The 17133-nt window shown below is 43.6% G+C and overlaps 1 protein-coding gene across 23 annotated transcripts in view; it reads left to right on the top strand.

Moving 5' to 3' along the window:
- MAGI1 (membrane associated guanylate kinase, WW and PDZ domain containing 1) overlaps window positions 1-17133 on the top strand; it is a 291554-nt gene that overhangs the window by 25040 nt on the left and 249381 nt on the right. The window contains exon 1 of one of the 23 annotated variants that reach the window (XM_085236174.1): window positions 12821-12976. The exons of the other annotated variants lie outside the window; for them this stretch is intronic. Within the exon in view, the coding sequence (XP_085092300.1) occupies window positions 12856-12976 (121 nt within the window). The 5' untranslated portion in view covers window positions 12821-12855. Of the gene's footprint in view, window positions 1-12820; window positions 12977-17133 lie in introns of those variants that run through there. 23 annotated transcript variants of the gene reach the window in all.

Here is a 17133-nt window from a genome sequence, read left to right as displayed (position 1 = left end):
GGAAAGCATGCATCACCAGGAGGCAGTGGGCTGCAGAAATTCCACCTGTCTCAACTGCTGCTCTTGACAGACGCAGGAGATGGCACACCACCTAAATACAGCCAAAGTGCTGCTATTGAAAGAAGAAAGGCTTTTCATGTTTTCCTCCAGTGGGACAGTCTCTTCTCTTGGTGTCCCTTGCTCTCTTGCAGTATCTCTGTTTGCTTCCCTGAGTGGAGAGCTGGACTAGAGCTGTTCCTGAGCTATTTTCCTTGCCACCTCTGTATTTGTCTTTATTTTTTTGTGGTTGCACACACAAAACATTTGACATGCTGTTATATGAATGGGTCAGACAAAATGGATTGCTGCTTTTTTGGTGCGCGTGAGATGATCACCTAAGGGAGAGCTAAGAGCTTGAATGTTTGCCAGAGGTATAATATTGCCATAAAAAATTGCAATCGATCCCAAAAAGGAAAAGGAGGACAAAGTTAATTCTGGGAAAAATACCTGGCATTTCAGCTCAAAGTGTGAGGAAACTCTCATTTTACCACTGCTAATCTGTAAATTATAACCATATGAATGTAACCGTTGCAGTTCAGGAATGACATATACAACACTCTTGATGGATGCTATGCATTATATTTCAACCACATAACCTGCCTTGGGCTTCTTTTTTACATATCCCTTTGAGTTGAACATTTTTCTGGAGGTCTCTTAACTTTGGGTGGCCTGCATGAATTGTAACAACCGAGCACAGTTGGGATGAGTAATAGCAGTTGGTGTTATTTCTGAATTTCCTTTTCTTTGAAGACTCAAGTCAGATGCTTTATTCTTCTGGCTGTATTCAAAAGCCTATGGTTTGACTTTTCTTTAATATATGTATATACGTATACCAACTTTACGCTTCCCCCTTCAGTGGTTTGCAGGCCTTTTTTCTTTTTCTTCAAGAGAATGAGTGTCAAGAGAAGGAATGTCTATATGGCTCTGGACTACACACCCAGCTGTTGGGGAAATGTGAAATACAAGGGGCTTCTTGTACCTTTTCCAAAAAGGCTGCAATTCCCGTTCAGATTTGTTTGCCTCTGCCCCGTCTCTGTTAAAAAGACAAGAAAATTGAGTTGTTTTGTGTGACAATTTTGGAAGAGATGTATACCTGTTGGTTCGCAGTCGTCGCACTCTTGGAAATCCTATACTTGTCCAGATTTAAGCAGAGGTCTACAGAAAGAAGGCTTCTCGCAGAAGCTTTGGTTTTGCTCATCTTGTTTTGCTGCAGTTGCATGGTCTTTGTTTTTTTAGGCAGAAAACCAAAGAGAAACTCAGTTTGTAATAATTCTTTGGCATTTCCTCTGCAACAGTTAATTTATCATGTGTTTATGCAGTGTTATATATTCCAGGTAATTTATATAATTACGGTGCCATTAAACTTGTCTAGTTAGAATCAACAAAATCAGACAATGTGAAATTCAAGCATTGCAGTAGTGGTTGCCCTGTTATGTTATATCCTGTGTAAGATTCCTGTGTGTGATCCTTCAGTTTCTTTTTTGTCTATGAGCCCTTGACACCAGAATGAGTTGCACTGGGGTTTAATCATCCCTAAATGACTAAACCGGAAAAATATTTCATTGGAATGACATACATGTAAAACATGACTTATTTAGTGATGTTATTAGAGTCTTTAATATTTTCATTTCCTGACCTCTGGGAATTCGACTGCAGCCATAATGCTGAACTCCAAAGGAGTAAAGGAATGGTTTCCCTGTGGTAATTTACTGAGCTCCCATAGAGTGTTACTGAGGGCCAAAAATTCAATGATGCCTGAGACAGTGCCAATAATTAAACAGCTTATAGGGATAGTTAAGGCAAAAAGCTGCCCCTCAAAAAGCCCAACTCTTTGAAATTAACAATGTTGAAAGGGTTGAGAATTTGTACTTCAGGATATAAATTGACATTAAGAAGTTTTCTCTGAAGCATCTTAGCACATATTACTGTCGCTGCTTCATCCGGTGAAGTGTCCTGGTCCAGCCTGGAGGTCTGATGTTGGGTAGTGCAGGGCAGAACTTGGTCTTGGGGCAAATGTCGTTCCTGGATGGGAGGTGTGCAAGGGAAGCTGGCTTTAGGTTGCTCGGAAGAGCTGTCAAGCCAGGCTTTTCTTGGGTTTAAACATGATTGCTCATTGTGCTTTTTTGGAATTTTTTGATTCATTGTCTAATAAAAACTTTGTGGATGAAATTGAATAGAGTTCAAATTGGCATACACATACACACACAAGATACACACAAAAAAACTCTAATCTTTTTTCCTTTAGCCAGTGTCTTCCCCAGTAACATTTTCTTCGAGCTAGGAAAAGAGTTTTTCTACAGGAGTTCAGAATGGCCCATTCAGCTTTTAGGCTTTTCTTTGTTCCGTAGTTCTTTTGGTTTTTGTTCATGAGTTCCAGTCTTAGAACTGCCCTTTACCTAGCAGGAAAATGGGAAAATGTGAAGCAGCAGAGTGAGGGGAAAAAAAAAAAAAAAAAAAAAAAAAGCAATGTTATTTCCTCTCGGAAGTCATCATGTACAGAGCTGATACTGATGGCATTTTAATAGATTAGGTGCTCCCCATCCAATATTGTGATAAAAATCCATTGTGTGCAGAATGAATGAAGTTGGGAAATAAGCAAAAAAAAAAAAAAAAAAAAAAGAAGAAAAGAAAAAAGATTGATTTGTGCTGGGCAGAGGGGGAAGGGCAAAATGTAATAAATGGGACTGTTAAATGTTGGGTGATTTAATGGGGTCTTGTCAGCCTCTTCTAAGAGCTCTTGGAATGCTAATAAAATAATTCAGAAACCTTGGGGGAAAAAACAGCTGCTCCTCATAATGCTCTTGTCCAGCCAAATTGTAGTCAAGGTTTTTTTTTCAGATGTTTGCTTGATTGCATGTTTCGTTTTTCTATTTGTATTTAGATGAGGGTTTGAAAGAGGTTTAATCACAGGAAATTAGGGTGACGAGTGATCGGTATAGGCTCAGCACTTTCTGTGTGTAGTGTGGGTGCTAAATTGTGCTTCTGGTTGGGAACCAGACTGGAATAGTGGCCCCAGGCAGTTAGTGAGTTGTGCTGGCTCTGTTTGTGTCAGATCTGCCTTTTCCCAAAGCTCCAGCCTGTGAGGGCAGCTTTTGGGAAAGATGTGACTCTTGCAGAACTTTGCTGAAAAAAAAAAATGCAAGCCAAACACATTTTTGTCTTTGCCAGAAGCATTTAATACCGAGGATGCTGGGGATGCTTTCCACTGGAGTTGCTTTGCCCCAGGAGAGCAGCCTTGGTGCTTGCCGGCCTCCCTGTTCCGATCCTGCCAGGTGGGCAGGAGGCTCCGGGAAGTGAATTAATTTGGTTAGAATTAATGGCAGAGATCCCATTGAGACTGATTTACTGAGGTTGCACTTCGGGACTCTGGTCAGAGAGTTGTGTGGGCATGGGGACAGCAGCCTGCATCCATCTGTGCCACGTGTGGAGCCTTGGCCTGTCTGCACCTTCACAGTGCACAGCCAGTAAGGCTTTCAGCTCCGGGCCTGGCACTGTGTGCTTGCGCAGGGGCCTGGATGCCTGGGATGGGCTTCCACCTGCCAGCCTGCTTTTTGCAGAGTGTTTTGAATGGGCAGAGTGCAGAAATCTTCCAGCTTCAGTGCCAGCCTTCATGGTGCTGGAGCGAGAGGCTGCCAAAGGAAGAGGCAGCACCAAAGGCAGAGCCCAGCTCCTATGGCCAGAGGCCTGTGGAGCCCCGCCTGTATTGTTGTGTTTTTTGTTTTTTTCCTGTGTGCGTAATTTCAGCATTTCTGGTGCCAGGCTCCTTGTTCATGCCAAATGGAAGCTTAAAGTTTTGTAGTACTCCTCCCCAGCGGTGCGATTCTTGGAAGAGGCATGTGAGAAATTTTGCATCTGGGCTGTTTGTCATTTTTTTTTATTTTTTTTTTTAAACTTCTTCCAATCTTTCCTGTGGCTACGAGGGGAGAAAAAAACATACCAGGTTTCCTCATAATATTGGTTTGAACGTTCTGGAAAACAGGAATCATGAGTCATTGGTCCCAAATTAACGCTGATGTGTGAGACTGCAAGAGATGGGTCACCTCTGGAGACAGGAAAAGCACGGTGCAGTGCTCAGAGCTCTCAGGGGTACCCTTCAGCTGGTGGCAGCTGTTCTGTGTATAAAATCCTCATGGAGAGGTTTGTAAACACCTCTGTCCATGTTAATCTCACTCCATAATTGAGGGCTTTAGCCTGGGAATAGGTTTTAAAACCAAACTGCGCCCTTCTGTTGCTCTTATGCTTTAAAACTCAGCGTGTAAAAGTTGTAGCCTGTGGTTTCTGGAGGGATTTGTTCTGCCATGTTTGTTTTGCAAAATGCAGATACCGGCTGCAGAGCTGAGATTGATACCTGGATTTGTTTCTGGAGAGTTTGGAGTCTTGAGTCAACAAGGAAGCGTGTTTGTGCCTCTGTGTCATCCAATACATTTTTGCTGTTTGAAGTACATTTTTTCCCCTGCATTTCCTCATGCCCTTTGCTAGTCTGGTCTTCTTCCAGCAGGTGTGCTTAGCTGCTGAGTTCTATTGTCGGACACTTTAGCTTTGGCTTTTTTCTTCTTCTTTGTCAGAATAAGGATAAGGCAATATTTCTACACATTTTCTATCTGTCGTAAGACCATTACATTTTTTTGTAGTGCTTGGCCTTTGTCATTTTGGTACCCAGGCTTTGATCTGTAGAGTGATGATTTAATCGGACACCAGAATCCAAATGGGTTGATATTGTTTATGGGAAGGGACAATCAAAAAAGAAAACCCATCTAGTTTGAAAACCAAGTATCCTAAGTCAAGATGAAATTCTTCCTTTGCTGAAACATGGTCTGCAAAAATTAGGGGAAACAAATACAAGACCCAAACCAGTTGATAAATGGAGTACAGGCTAATTCAGTAGTGACAAGAATTTTATGCTGTCAGAATTGGTTTTATGTTACTAATTTCCTACTGTTTTCTTGCCCTCCTATTATTCTTATTGCAGTTTACTCTGCATCAATGTGTGCTTGTTAGGAAGGGCATTAATTCTGTGTGAAATGGTAAAACTGCAGCTTTGGAAGTGGAAATGTTTTATGTTTTAGTCTCCGCTGATGTATGCCATACCCCGGCATCATCTTGGCTGCTCAGCTCAGGTGGCCCAAAGCCTGCTGAGTGTTGGGCACAATTCACCACCTTCTGTCTTGGATACTGCTCTAGTAAGCTGTTAAAATCAAGACTGTTCCATGCAGGTCTCAGGGTGCAGCCTGGTGAGTGCCAGAAGCAATTGATGCTCTGGTGTAGCACTGCCAGAGTAGGAGGAAAAATAATCTGCTCTTCTTAAGTACGTTTAACTTCAGTTGTGTCTTTGCTCCCAACCTATGTAGCAGCCAACTGTTAGTGCAGCAGGACTGACGGTGAGCAGCAGGACCTATGCAGTGTGGATATGATGATGAACAGGACATGCAGTGTTTCTGAATGTGATAAACACAGGAGAGCAGACGTGAGCATACTGGAAGGGGAAAGGTGACTCCAGGAGCAAAAGCTTTTGGATTCTAGGCGTGATATTCTTGTTTTTGATTTAAAACCCATATGTTTCTGTAGCTGCTTTGAGGGAGTCAGTCAGTGTCACTGAATGTAGGCACTTTTTGAAGTTGGGAATTGGAGGTGACTAATTTCACGAGCGTTTCATCCAGAGAGGGAAGGAAGCAGAGTTTGCCACGTCATTTACTGTTTGGGTAGCAGTTCCCAGATTTTACCCTTTTAAAATGCGTATCATTTCCAGTTATGCTTTACAGAAGGGTGAGGAAATTTCTGGGACAGGCAGATCCATGGAGTGCAGGGGGATGAGGTGATGAGCGTCCTGCAGGGGTGGTGGCACTGACTCTGGAATACTTAGGTAGAATCCAACAGGCTTGTTGGAAGAACATCCCTGTGACAGTCCGGGGCCCATCTCTGAGTCACCACGAGTATTCATGCATGGCAGACACACATCTATGGAGGTAGAACTCAACCCAGCATAAGATGTAGCTCTGTAGACGCCAGCAGTAAGTTGTATCTGAGATCTGGAGGTTTAAGGAAAGTGCGCTTATAGTGGAGACCCTCCAAAATGCCTTCATGTCCGCGCTGTGTGTACTTGCTCTGCACAGAGCTGCAGGTCCCTAAGTCTCAATTGTGTTATTTCTGTGCCTGTAGATAAATCACACTAATTGGGACACTGGGCAGAACATTTAAATGAAGGCAGTAAGGAGTTGTATAATTAGAAGCAGTTCAATAAATACTAAAATCGTTAGACCATAGTGAGGTACAGTATATCTCTTCCTTTCCTCCTCCAGCAGGCCCCAATTGGATATATTTTAATAAATGAAAATAATGAAGTAGCACTTAAATGAGGCTTAGTTTGAGCCAGAGAGCAGGAATTGTAATCAGGGGTTAACTTTTGTTTTCTTCTCTCTGATGTACTGCTTCTCCCCATCTCTGTTACATGAAGGTTATCTGGAACGCTACAAGTACCAGGAATCCTCTCCTGTGCTGCTGCCAGAAGCAGGATTGCAACCGTACTAAAGTCAGCCTGATAAAGAGTTCCTCAAGATTTACTCCCCTACACACTTAAAAATATTTGACAATGAAATATGGCACACCCATCTGTAAATATTTGCCTAAATGAAGTGGCCCAAACTTGCTGACAGTAAGGGTGGCTTCTCTTCTCTGCAGGGGGAATATGGGAACCTGACGCCAAGCCCTTGACTGGGAGGAGGGGGATCTGTAAGAGTTAATTTGTAATGGAAGGGGAAACCTCGAGGGAGGAGGGAGGGAATTCCTGACACAGAAGTGGTGGAATTTTGGCCTCAGTTAAAAAAAAAAAAAGTAGGCAAGCAATGGACTGGATAAAGAGGAGAGGGTAAAACAATGCAGATGCAATTGGAAAAGCTGTGTGCACTCAGGGGGTTTAGAAATGTTAGGAGACACCCTGGAAAAAAAGTAAATAAATGAGAAACAGGAAAATGAAATTCTTTTTTTTTTTTTTTTTTTTAATATATTTCCCTCCTCACATCTGTTTTGCACCAGGTCCCAGTTTGATGCAGATTAATTTCTGTGTGTAACTGCTACAGCTAATGAAGGTCTGAGCAGGGAAACGGTCTGCAGGAGTGGAAGTGTTGGAAAATCAGATTATTTGTTTTAATTTGATTTATTTGGAATAATAATCAAGTTTTTACAGTGTGAGTGCTGTTCTGAATATATATGTATGGGGTACTGCACATCTGTACTGTTTTTGTCATATTAATTCCTATTTTTAATGCTGGAGGCCTTTGTTGAAATGGATTTTATGGAAAAGTGTGTTCAAACATTTATATAAAATAGGAATGCATCAGATATAACTGTCCTTTGCAAAACGAAGCTAGCAAATTGCAGTTTCACTCTGTAGTGTGACAGAAGCCTGTTTTTTGTCTTCCTTTTTTATTTCTTTTGCTGACAGCCACACACAGACCCAGCTTTGTGCTCCTGCCTCTCTTGCTCCTTACTGCGTGCACCTCCAGGTTGTGAGAAAACAGTCAACATTCATCTCTGAAAGCTTATAATGGGCTTATCAGGAAAGAACTATCAATACATCTCATACCCCTTCTGCACTGCGAGATGCTCCTTCTGGCTATGAATGATTAGGTTGGCCCACCTAAGCTAATTATGAGGTGCCTCACAGTTCCAAATACCCTCAGGGTAACACTGTTAGGTCTCTTTTACCGGGTTAATGGGTTCTCTGTACTCTGAATATTAGGCAGACCTTTACCACTGCAACCAAAAATGCACTGTGTGGGATCTTTTCGTGCCAATTTGTGATTTGGGTGCTATGAAGAACCCCATCTCTCCTCTTTGGCAGGTGAGCTTGGAGGGAAAGGGCAAAGCCTGCCTGGAGCAGACACCCTGCAGGCCAACAGTGTAACCATAACTATTTTGCAAGTCTTTTTGAATTGTAAAGTGGAAGTCCTCATTGCCTTACTTACATTTAGAACCTCTTCAGAATTTGATAGATTGCTTTTCTGGTGTGATTACCTTTCAAATCTACTCAGTGTACTGTCTGGCAAACTTAACCCTTACCTTCAAGAAAATGAACGCAGCAGTTATTGGTTAGTACAGAATGTGAGCTGAGCTGTGTTTTTTTCCTTCTTTTCAGGAGGTTTGCTGTGATTTTGTTTTGACGGATTGAGCTGTGTTTCACTTTGCTCTCATTTTTCACCCTGTCAAAAGCATTTTTAGTGCATTCCCCCCAATCCACCCCCCACCTCCCACTGTCTGCCTGGATCAGTGCACTGAGCACTGACGCACCCTCTCTGCATTGCTCACTTGCAGCTCGTCTGGCTGTGCTGCAGCACTTAGTGCTGAGCTGTCTCAGATGGAAGCTCAGGTTCAGCCCTTGCCACGTCTGTGGGCTGCAGTTCCAGGGGCTCACAGCATCCACATGTAGGGGCAGGAGAGTTGTCACCAGCTTGAAAACTTTGCACAAGCTCATATTGCTGTCGCTGAATTGATAACTGGGGAGTCTTTGTGCAGTTGTTCTGATGTGTTGCCTATATTGGGAGCTATTTAACAAAATGAATTAGAAAATTATAGGGTTTACATCAAGCTCACTTCAATATTGGCACAGTTAAGCTGACCTGGCAGGCATTACATTTAGTGAAGCCTGAGCTATGCTGATTTAAGCAAGGGGAAGCTGGAGTCAGGTGTGAGCATTGCATCTTCATGACAGCAGTTTCTGAATAGCCTCAGTAATGGAGTGTTAGGAGAATGTAGCACGTGAGATGTTGTAAATACATCAGTGAAGGTGCAGTCCCTGCCCCTGGAGAGCTTATGCTCTAAAGAGGACAAAAGTACAATAACAGTGCAGCTGTCAGCACTGTGGGATGTGTGTGCTGCTGAACACCTGACGTGCCAGCTGCTCTCAGAGCGAGCCGGGTGTCATGGACACCCATGATTTGTTTGTTCTGTAATCTGGCAACAGCCCCGTGTTGGGGCAGGCAGAGCACGGTGCTTCCCTGGCTGTAAGGACCTTGGGTCCCTGTCACACAGGTGCTGTCTGTGCATGGCTGGTGCCAGGGCTGCTCTGCATTAAACCTACCTTGGGATGTGTTCTACTGGGACCAGCTCCTGCTCCTTTGCCCATATGTAGTTTAAATGATCGTGATCACATACTAAATCCCTAATGCCTTTTCTTTCTCTCTTGCCCTCCCTGGTGCCAGGTCAAGGCTGCTTTTTTTCCCTGGATCCTCCCACTGGCAGAGCCTCTCAGAGCTCTGTTCCACTTGCTGTCAGTAGTAGTTTACTTCGCTCAGAAAATTCTCCCAAGTTTGCAGACCTCCCCCATGGCTATCGTATGACAGCATCCTTCACATGACACATCTGGTGGGAGGAAAAAAAAAAATCCACTTTTGTGTAGTCCAAACATATAGCTATTTCATTTATGTATGAGTGCAGTGTTCAAAGGATGGGGATGCAATGAAGTCAGCTCAGGTGTCTCTTTCCCTCCCCTGATCCCACCCACTCCAGCACTATATCCCAGTGCTGGGGTACAAATCCTGTCCTGAAGGGGAGTGATTTGTCTCCCAGAAAGTCTCTGCCTGCAAAAGCTCCAATGGCACATTGCCCTCCTGGACCTGAGCATCCTTCCTGGCTCCTGAAGTCGAAATGTGCTGCCAGGCCTCCCTTCTCCAATCCTGTATGGAAGGAGAATGAGGTGAACAGTGGAAAACAGCTTTATCTTTCCATGCCTCCCCTGTGAATGCAAAATGCTTCATTTTCAAAGAGCTTTGTTACAGGTTACAACTGAAATGTTTGCTGAATCGGAAAGTGGTTGTGCTGGTAGCACAAGGAAAATAAAAGCAGTGACTTGAGATGGCAAGATAGGAGACAAAGAGGCTGTGGGGCTGTAACTGACTTATTTATAGCAGCCTGGAGAGCAAGAAGTATTGCAGAGGACAAAATTCCTATGATGTTTACATGAGGCTGTAGGAAATTGATTACAGCTCAGATATGTTTTGTTGCATGCTGCTGGTAGGAATCCTAAACGTGATGCAACAAATTCTGAACATGCTGTTACTGCTGGTCTTTTTGAAGGCCTATTTTTACCACAATTAAAACCTCTAATTTATTACTGTTGTCGACTCCCGTTGTGTTTTCTTCTGTGTCCTGTGCAGTTTCTACTTGCAGAACTCATTTCTGTCAGGCTGCAGTCCTTCGAGACTGATTTCTTTACATTATTTTTTTAAAAAGAGCTTGGGATTTCGCAGAAGGACATGTTTCATAGAGCTGTTTTCTTACAGCCACTGTCTGCATTGGCTGGTGAGTCTGGCTGAGGTGGGCACTGCAGCTCTCTGAAGTGCAGGGGAGATGAATCATCCCAAGGGCTGCTGAGAGCAGTGGTGTGGCAGTTTTCACAGCGTTCCATTTGCTTTGCTTCTCACCAGGGAGTGGGGAATGCTGAGCATTGCCAATGCTCTGTAGCTGTATGCAGCCCAGGGCTCCTGGCTGTTCAGTGGGATTTAAGTCTTGCTCTTATGTCACATTCGTAGCTGTGGAAATACCTTCCTCTTGCTGTCCTTGTACTCGCCCAAGGCAATATGTTGTAAATGCAGTGTCCTTGAGGATCTCTAAACCACCACTGGTAAATGAAGTTATTTTCACCTGTTTACTTTCTTTCAGCTCTCTTTCAATGTTTGCATTCAGTTGCTTTTCTCTTGGATCTCCTCTAAAGCAGCGGCATCTAAATCACCTTCTGGAGCTACTGTAAAGCTGGCAGTGGAATGAAAACCACAAAAATAAAGCACACAGGTTGCTTTAAAAGGCTAAAATCAGCAATAAGAGACAGATAAATGCTGCTGAAGTGCTTTGGGGGGGGGGGTCTGGGCACTTGGGGGCAGGCATTGCTTAGCACTTATTCTGTCTTTGACTTCACACATGATAACGCTGTGCAGACAGGGACTTGACTTCATTTTTGTGGGTAACTCAGAGGAGTCTGCAGGTGCTCCTTTGTCCTTTGCTTGCCAGAGATTTGTTTGAAGAGCAGATGGTGGTTTAGGAGGTTACAAACTGTCAGCTGTTTGCTGGTGCTGTTTCAGATGAGCGTGAGGTAAGGAGAGGACAGGGCTGAGGGGCTGTTTCAGCACAGGTAGAATGGATTTGGTCCAAACTGTCCACGAACAGTTGAGCTCGTGAGCTGCTGCAGCTGTTTTTAGGCACATATCCTCCATGTTCTGAGTTATTTCAAGGAGATGTCTAATAATGTGGACATGGCATTGCTGAGCTGCATGAAAACAATTCAACAGATGATTAACCTGCTGATGTTAAGTCACTGCATTACTGCCACGTTCATCAGAAGAGATGGCACTTGCTACTTACTTTCTAGCACACATTTGTGACAGAGCAACAGGGAGAAGGATTTTAATTGCTGTTTCTAGTGTCACTAGTGATAGACAGTAGAAGGAATCTGGAACTGACATTCATTCTCTCAGAGCAATCATCCCACAGGACCTCTCGGAAAATGAGAGCAGAGAACAAAGTGCTGAATCCCATCCAGCCCGCTCCCACCAAGCAAGAAAATCAATGGAAGCACTTCTGAAATAGCAGCGACTGTGGGGAGTGGGCAGGAGAATGCTGCTCTCAGATGAAAGGACTCAGTTCTGTTCATTATGTGTGGTATTGCTTGTGGCATTTCTGGCATTTTTTTTTCCTTTTTGGTGCAGTTTCATGTGGGATAGAGGTACAATTCTTAAGCTGCATAATCTTGAATATAAGGATATTTTGTTTGAAATTTCCAGAACAATAAAAGGGTTGTGTTATGAGAAGATTGGGATTTTTACAAATTGATGTCTGTCAGTTGGATTTTTATGTTTTTGCTACAAAAAGCATCTTGACATTGTTCTTATTGTTGTTGTTATTTTGCTGTCAAGTGCTGAGTATCTTTGAGCCTTCACTGGCTGCACAGGGAACTGCGAGATGTTCAGTACATCTGATACTTCCTATGTACAAGGTCCAACCATGGATTTGAGTGTCTGGCACCTCTAGTAAACATCTTGATTCATGTAACATAAACTTAAGACAACAAAATTAGAATCAGATGCTCTTTTTTTCCCCTCTGGTTTCAGTCCTAAGCCAAATGGCTTACTGTGGAATACAGCTGAATTACTTGCTGGATCTCATAAAACAAATAGGCCGCTGTTTCACTTTCAGGCTGGCATTTTCCTTAACTCTGTGTTGTGGCTTAGCCATACTGTCCCTTTCCTCTTCATCTTCTTGCTTTTTCTTGGACTGCCATAACAGTCTGAAGTTCAGCCCTCCCCAGCATCTGACAGCGTTGTCCTTCATTGCCATGAGGAGCCTGCTGCACAGGCAGTGGAGATAGGCTGATAAATTCTTTGCTTTTATTAGGGTTTTTTTTTGTTTATTTGTTTTTGGTACAGTCTGTATCACTTCCCATCTCAAACCACTTTAATTGTATGGTTGGAAAAACCCTCTTACTTGGCGTTAGCAAAGGAAGCAGAGTTTAAAAGGAAAGAAAAAAGTATTGAATCTGCAGCGTTTAATTTAATAAGCAGTATTTTGGGTTTTCTTTTGTTACATGCTGCCTTTTGAACTCTGTGAAACAGCATGCAGCTCTAATTCACAATAACGTCACTGTGTTGAGCTGCACAAGTAAACACTTTAAATGGGAGGAAGCACCTGCGTGCTGCTATTGTCTCTCTTCTTCCATTAGCAAAAGTCTCTGGGCTGACTCTGTTGAAGCCAAACCTTCTGTAAGTGGAAGTGCACAGGCAGCAGGAGGGCAGAGAACAGAGCTTGCTGCACTCGGAGAGGGGGACATTGGCCATGGAGGGGAGCGTGGCCCTGCGTCTGGATGCACGGACACGAGTGGGTTACCAGGCCATCACGCATCTCCTTGGCCTGGGCCCTGGAAGGTCGGGATCTCGAAAGTACAGGAATGAGCAAGGTAGGTTCAAGGCACCTGTAGCTGTCAGAGCTGGGGAGGCTGATGAATCCCCAGGGCCACAGAACTCTGGAGATGCTTTGAAATTGTCACTAACGTCTTGCTGGTTGGATTTGTGTCGTCAGTCAGATGTTCAACTTGATCTCTATCTCAGTGAGTTTATTTGTGTTTGTATAAACATCATCCTCACCATGGCTTCGTGAGGAACTGGTTAAACTGTCAGAATTATGAATATAACTAGCGAGGAGTTTGCAAGGCAAGCTTCAAAGTTGAAAAGGCTGCTTTGTATAGATGAGCCTGAGAGCCTATAATCTCTTTACCCAATACGGGAGGTGACTGATGATCTAAATGTATCTGCAAACAGAAGATCTAGGGAACTTCTTTTGATAGACGAATCAACAGCAAGAAGTTCAGCGACTAAATGCTGAACTTAGAAAACAGTAGGATAGATTTTCTTTCTCCAGTGCTGTCTAAATCTTGTAGTCTGTAGCTAACGAAAAGTTGTGGGCACTGAGGAACTCTAAACATGTTTAGTGTTATATAGGAGATCTGGTCAGAGCAGCATCACTTTTGATTTTCTGTTCTTTCAATCTCTGCTATTTTAGAGGTCTTTGGTGGTGCAACAAATGGAAGGTATGAGCTACACCTCGATATATTAAGTGTTCATTTACTGGTGTTTGTGATACCTCTGGTAAGGTGGTAATAATTATATTGTAGTCCTTCTAATGTTAGTTTTTCATTTAGCAGAAGTTGTCTTTGTGCCCTCTAGTGGAAGAACTCCTTATTTGAAAGCTCCCAAACTGGGGGAAGTTCTTGCAAAAATAGTGGTATGTGTGAGAAAGGTCATAGAAGAGCAGAGCAAGCCTGGGGAGATGAGGATCATGAAAGGCTGATGTGCTTTGTGCTTCCTCTGCTTTGGCCCTCACAAAATGTAATGTTAATTACGGATACATACACGTAGCGTTTTTCAAGTAGGGAATATGAATAGATAAATAAGATATTGCCTAGTACTGATGTCAGCCAGGCCTGATGACATTATTGTAGATTACTTGAAGAAAACCAGTCTCATCAATCTCTGAACTGTTGGTGATTGCCATCAGTGTTCTGTGGAGGATGTGGTGGGGACCAAAGAGAAGCAGAGCAAATCTTACACCAGATCTGTAAGAGAAGAGCCAGAAAGTGGAGGATCGGGGAATCTGACCTTGGTTCCTTAAAGAAGTTCCAGAAGAATTTGTGAATATCGAAGAGGAGGAGGAGGTGGTCTGAAAGAAAAGCTAACTTGGGCAGCTATGGGGAGGAAGAATAAAATGATAAATGATAAAGGTATATCTGTCCAACTTCCCTTTGTAAGAGGATAAACACTTTATGCTCAAGAGGAGCTTTGGATATGACCAGCTCACATGTCAGCAGCATCCCAAGGTCTTCCTTTTTTTGAAATAGGAGTAAAATCTCTCTCCAAGGCATCATTACAGAAGTGTCATGCATAACACGTGGCTGATTATTACTTCCCACTGCACTGAACGATGCTGGGCAGTGTGTGGCTGAAGGAGGACCATCTCAGTGGTGAGGCTGGAAATGGACCGTGCAGATCAGAGGCTCAGAAAACGGATGAGGCTTGAGAGGGTATGTTGAAGGAATTGTAGTTGGAAATACAAGCCTGAGTGCAGACAATTCATTTTCTGACACAAGATTTCTGTAAAAAGGATAATGATCACTTTTTAGGACCCACTGGGGGAAAATGCCTTTATTTCCCTGAAAAGAATATTCGAGGTGAGTAGAGGGGGAAAAATTTCTTACTGTGAGGGTAATGAAGCAATAGCAAAAGAAATTGTGACTGTTTCAGGGGAGGATTTGCAGAGCAGTTAAACTGATGCCTGTCACGGATGGTGTGCATTAAACCTGTCTCCATGGGGTCCAGATATATGATTTCCCCATAATCCACTCCTTCTCCTCCATGCGAGCACTGGGCCACGCTCTGTACAGGTAGAATGTCTATTTTCAGTTGGACTACCCAGCTCACCTCCAGCAGTGACAAAAGCTTTGAGGAAGACGTGGGAGTTTTTTTAGAGGCATCTCACTTAAACACGGCACTTCTTATTGAAGGCTTTCCCTCCAAACTGTTGCTTCCCGTACTACTCCTTCCTACAAGGTCTATTTTATTTATGAACCCCCCTTGGACTCTCTATTTCAGTCCCAAGAGGTGCTTTCTGTGGATGGGGTCAAAACCAGTAGCAGCACTGTGGGCTGTTACAAGGATTTGGGATATAAATTCAGCTCTCAGTGTGGCCATGAACACTTCAAGCACAGATGTAGATCACAAGAATTTGCTGCTGCACCGTCCGTATTTCCTGCCCTCTGACTGTTGCTTTCTGGAGCTGCCTGTTTGGGATGTTATGATAGCAACAGATGTGAATGTGGTGGAGTCCCTGCGGTCCCCTCCTGACATCCTCCCTTTTGTTGTGCTGGGTTGTCATTTTTGTTTGTTTTTGTCTGAATTATAATTGCAAAAGCTGTTACATTGCTGTTTATTTGCTGTGTGTCATCAGTCACTGTTGATATTTGCTCCTGTTTGCATTGCCTCTGCTCTCCCCCTGCTTTATGCCCACAGGCACAGCCCTCCAAGCATCTCCCAGCCTCTGCTTTGAGTCTGCGATGCTCTGTGTTCCCACGAGTGCAGGGAGATACCAGCTGACAGTGAAGAACTAGGATTTGGCTTTTTTCTTTTTCTTTTTTTTTTTCTTTCCCCTTTACCTCCTGGCATTTTACAAGGGCCCTCATTCAAGTGAATAAAATTCCTTGGAGACTCCTTCCCCGAGATCTCCGTGCTTAATGAGTCTCTCTCATTTCTGTCAGGTGGTGAGATCAATACTGTGCTTTTTTTTTCTGGCTTGAAAATGTCAGGGAAAGTGGAGGGCAATGAAGGCTTTCAGGGGGCTTTGCTCCCACTGTCCCTGCCCAGGGTGGTTTGGCATCAGGGTTAGGAAGAGAGGCTGTGCCTTCATCACTGCTCCAGGGAATCATGCAGCTACTTGAAACCTGAAAGGCAGCATCTTGCAAGTTGCTCCATGTCTTTATCAAGGAGAAACAGGCGAGTTTTTTTGTCAGCTGTATGGAGCTTTATTACAGAGCTGTGTGTAGGAGATTTAATGATAGCTCCTGAGTCTGTCTGAGGTTATTCACCAGTACAGCAAATGTCTGGTATGAATCCACTCTGAAATAACTCCAAACTTGTGCCTAAGTTAGCAGCAAGTTTTCAGGTATGAAAACGTCCACTTTGACTCTCCAAGCATTCTCAGATGGCCCATGGAATGGAAAGTTTTAATTTATTTGTACTGGAAACCAATTTAATTATCTCCAATTTATAAATCTGTGGTTCAGTGCCTGTAAAATGCTCATCTCTTAGTGGATAGTAATCAGTGTTGGAGGAAATAGGGGATGGATGGTGAGTTTTAAATAGTCTTGGTTCCAGCAACTTGGGATATATAATTTAAGTTGCTTGCATTTAATCACCCTTTAAACACTGAATTGCAGTCTCTGCTGCTTGATGTGCTGGAAGTCAACAGCTTTTTAATGCCACTGAGGAGACATTTGAAATTTCCATAAGCCCTGGATGCAGCTGTGTGGCTGTTTGCAGTGTGTGCTGGTGCTGCAGGCAGGGATGCTGCAGTGGGGTGCACAGGCTGTGCTCTGCCTCCCCCAGCCCCGAGTTGGGAAGTGTCCATTGTTTTACCCATAGAGCCTGCTGTAAATACCCCAGCACATGGAACAGCTGCTGGGGGGAGGATTATGGCTCTGGGGTCGGTGTGTAACAGCTGAACATATTCTGGTAATTCAGCAGGTTGCAGAATAAAGCGGATAAAGCTTTGTGCATGCTGGGGAGCCCACTGACCGCAGACACCTCTGCGGGGCTGTCTGAAGGAGCTTTGCTCGGTCTGTGGGTGATGTGCATGCAAAATGCTCACTTGTCTCTGCAGTGATGACGTGCATGGTGTAAATCTGTGTTTTATAGGGTTGTATATGTACGTATGTGTATTGAGATATGTGCATGCACGTGTAATGAAGTCTGCAAGCTTTTTTAATTAGAGCGGACGAATGGGGCAGATGAGAAGCTCTGCCTTGTGTTTCGAATACCGTAGGATTCTGATCCCTGCCCTTAGCCT

The sequence above is a fragment of the Meleagris gallopavo genome, chromosome 14 (assembly GCF_905368555.1).
Source record: "Meleagris gallopavo chromosome 14, MGAL_WU_HG_1.1, whole genome shotgun sequence".
In the NCBI taxonomy this organism is placed as follows: Eukaryota; Metazoa; Chordata; class Aves; order Galliformes; family Phasianidae; genus Meleagris; species Meleagris gallopavo.
This window is presented reverse-complemented; position numbering and strand designations above follow the sequence as displayed.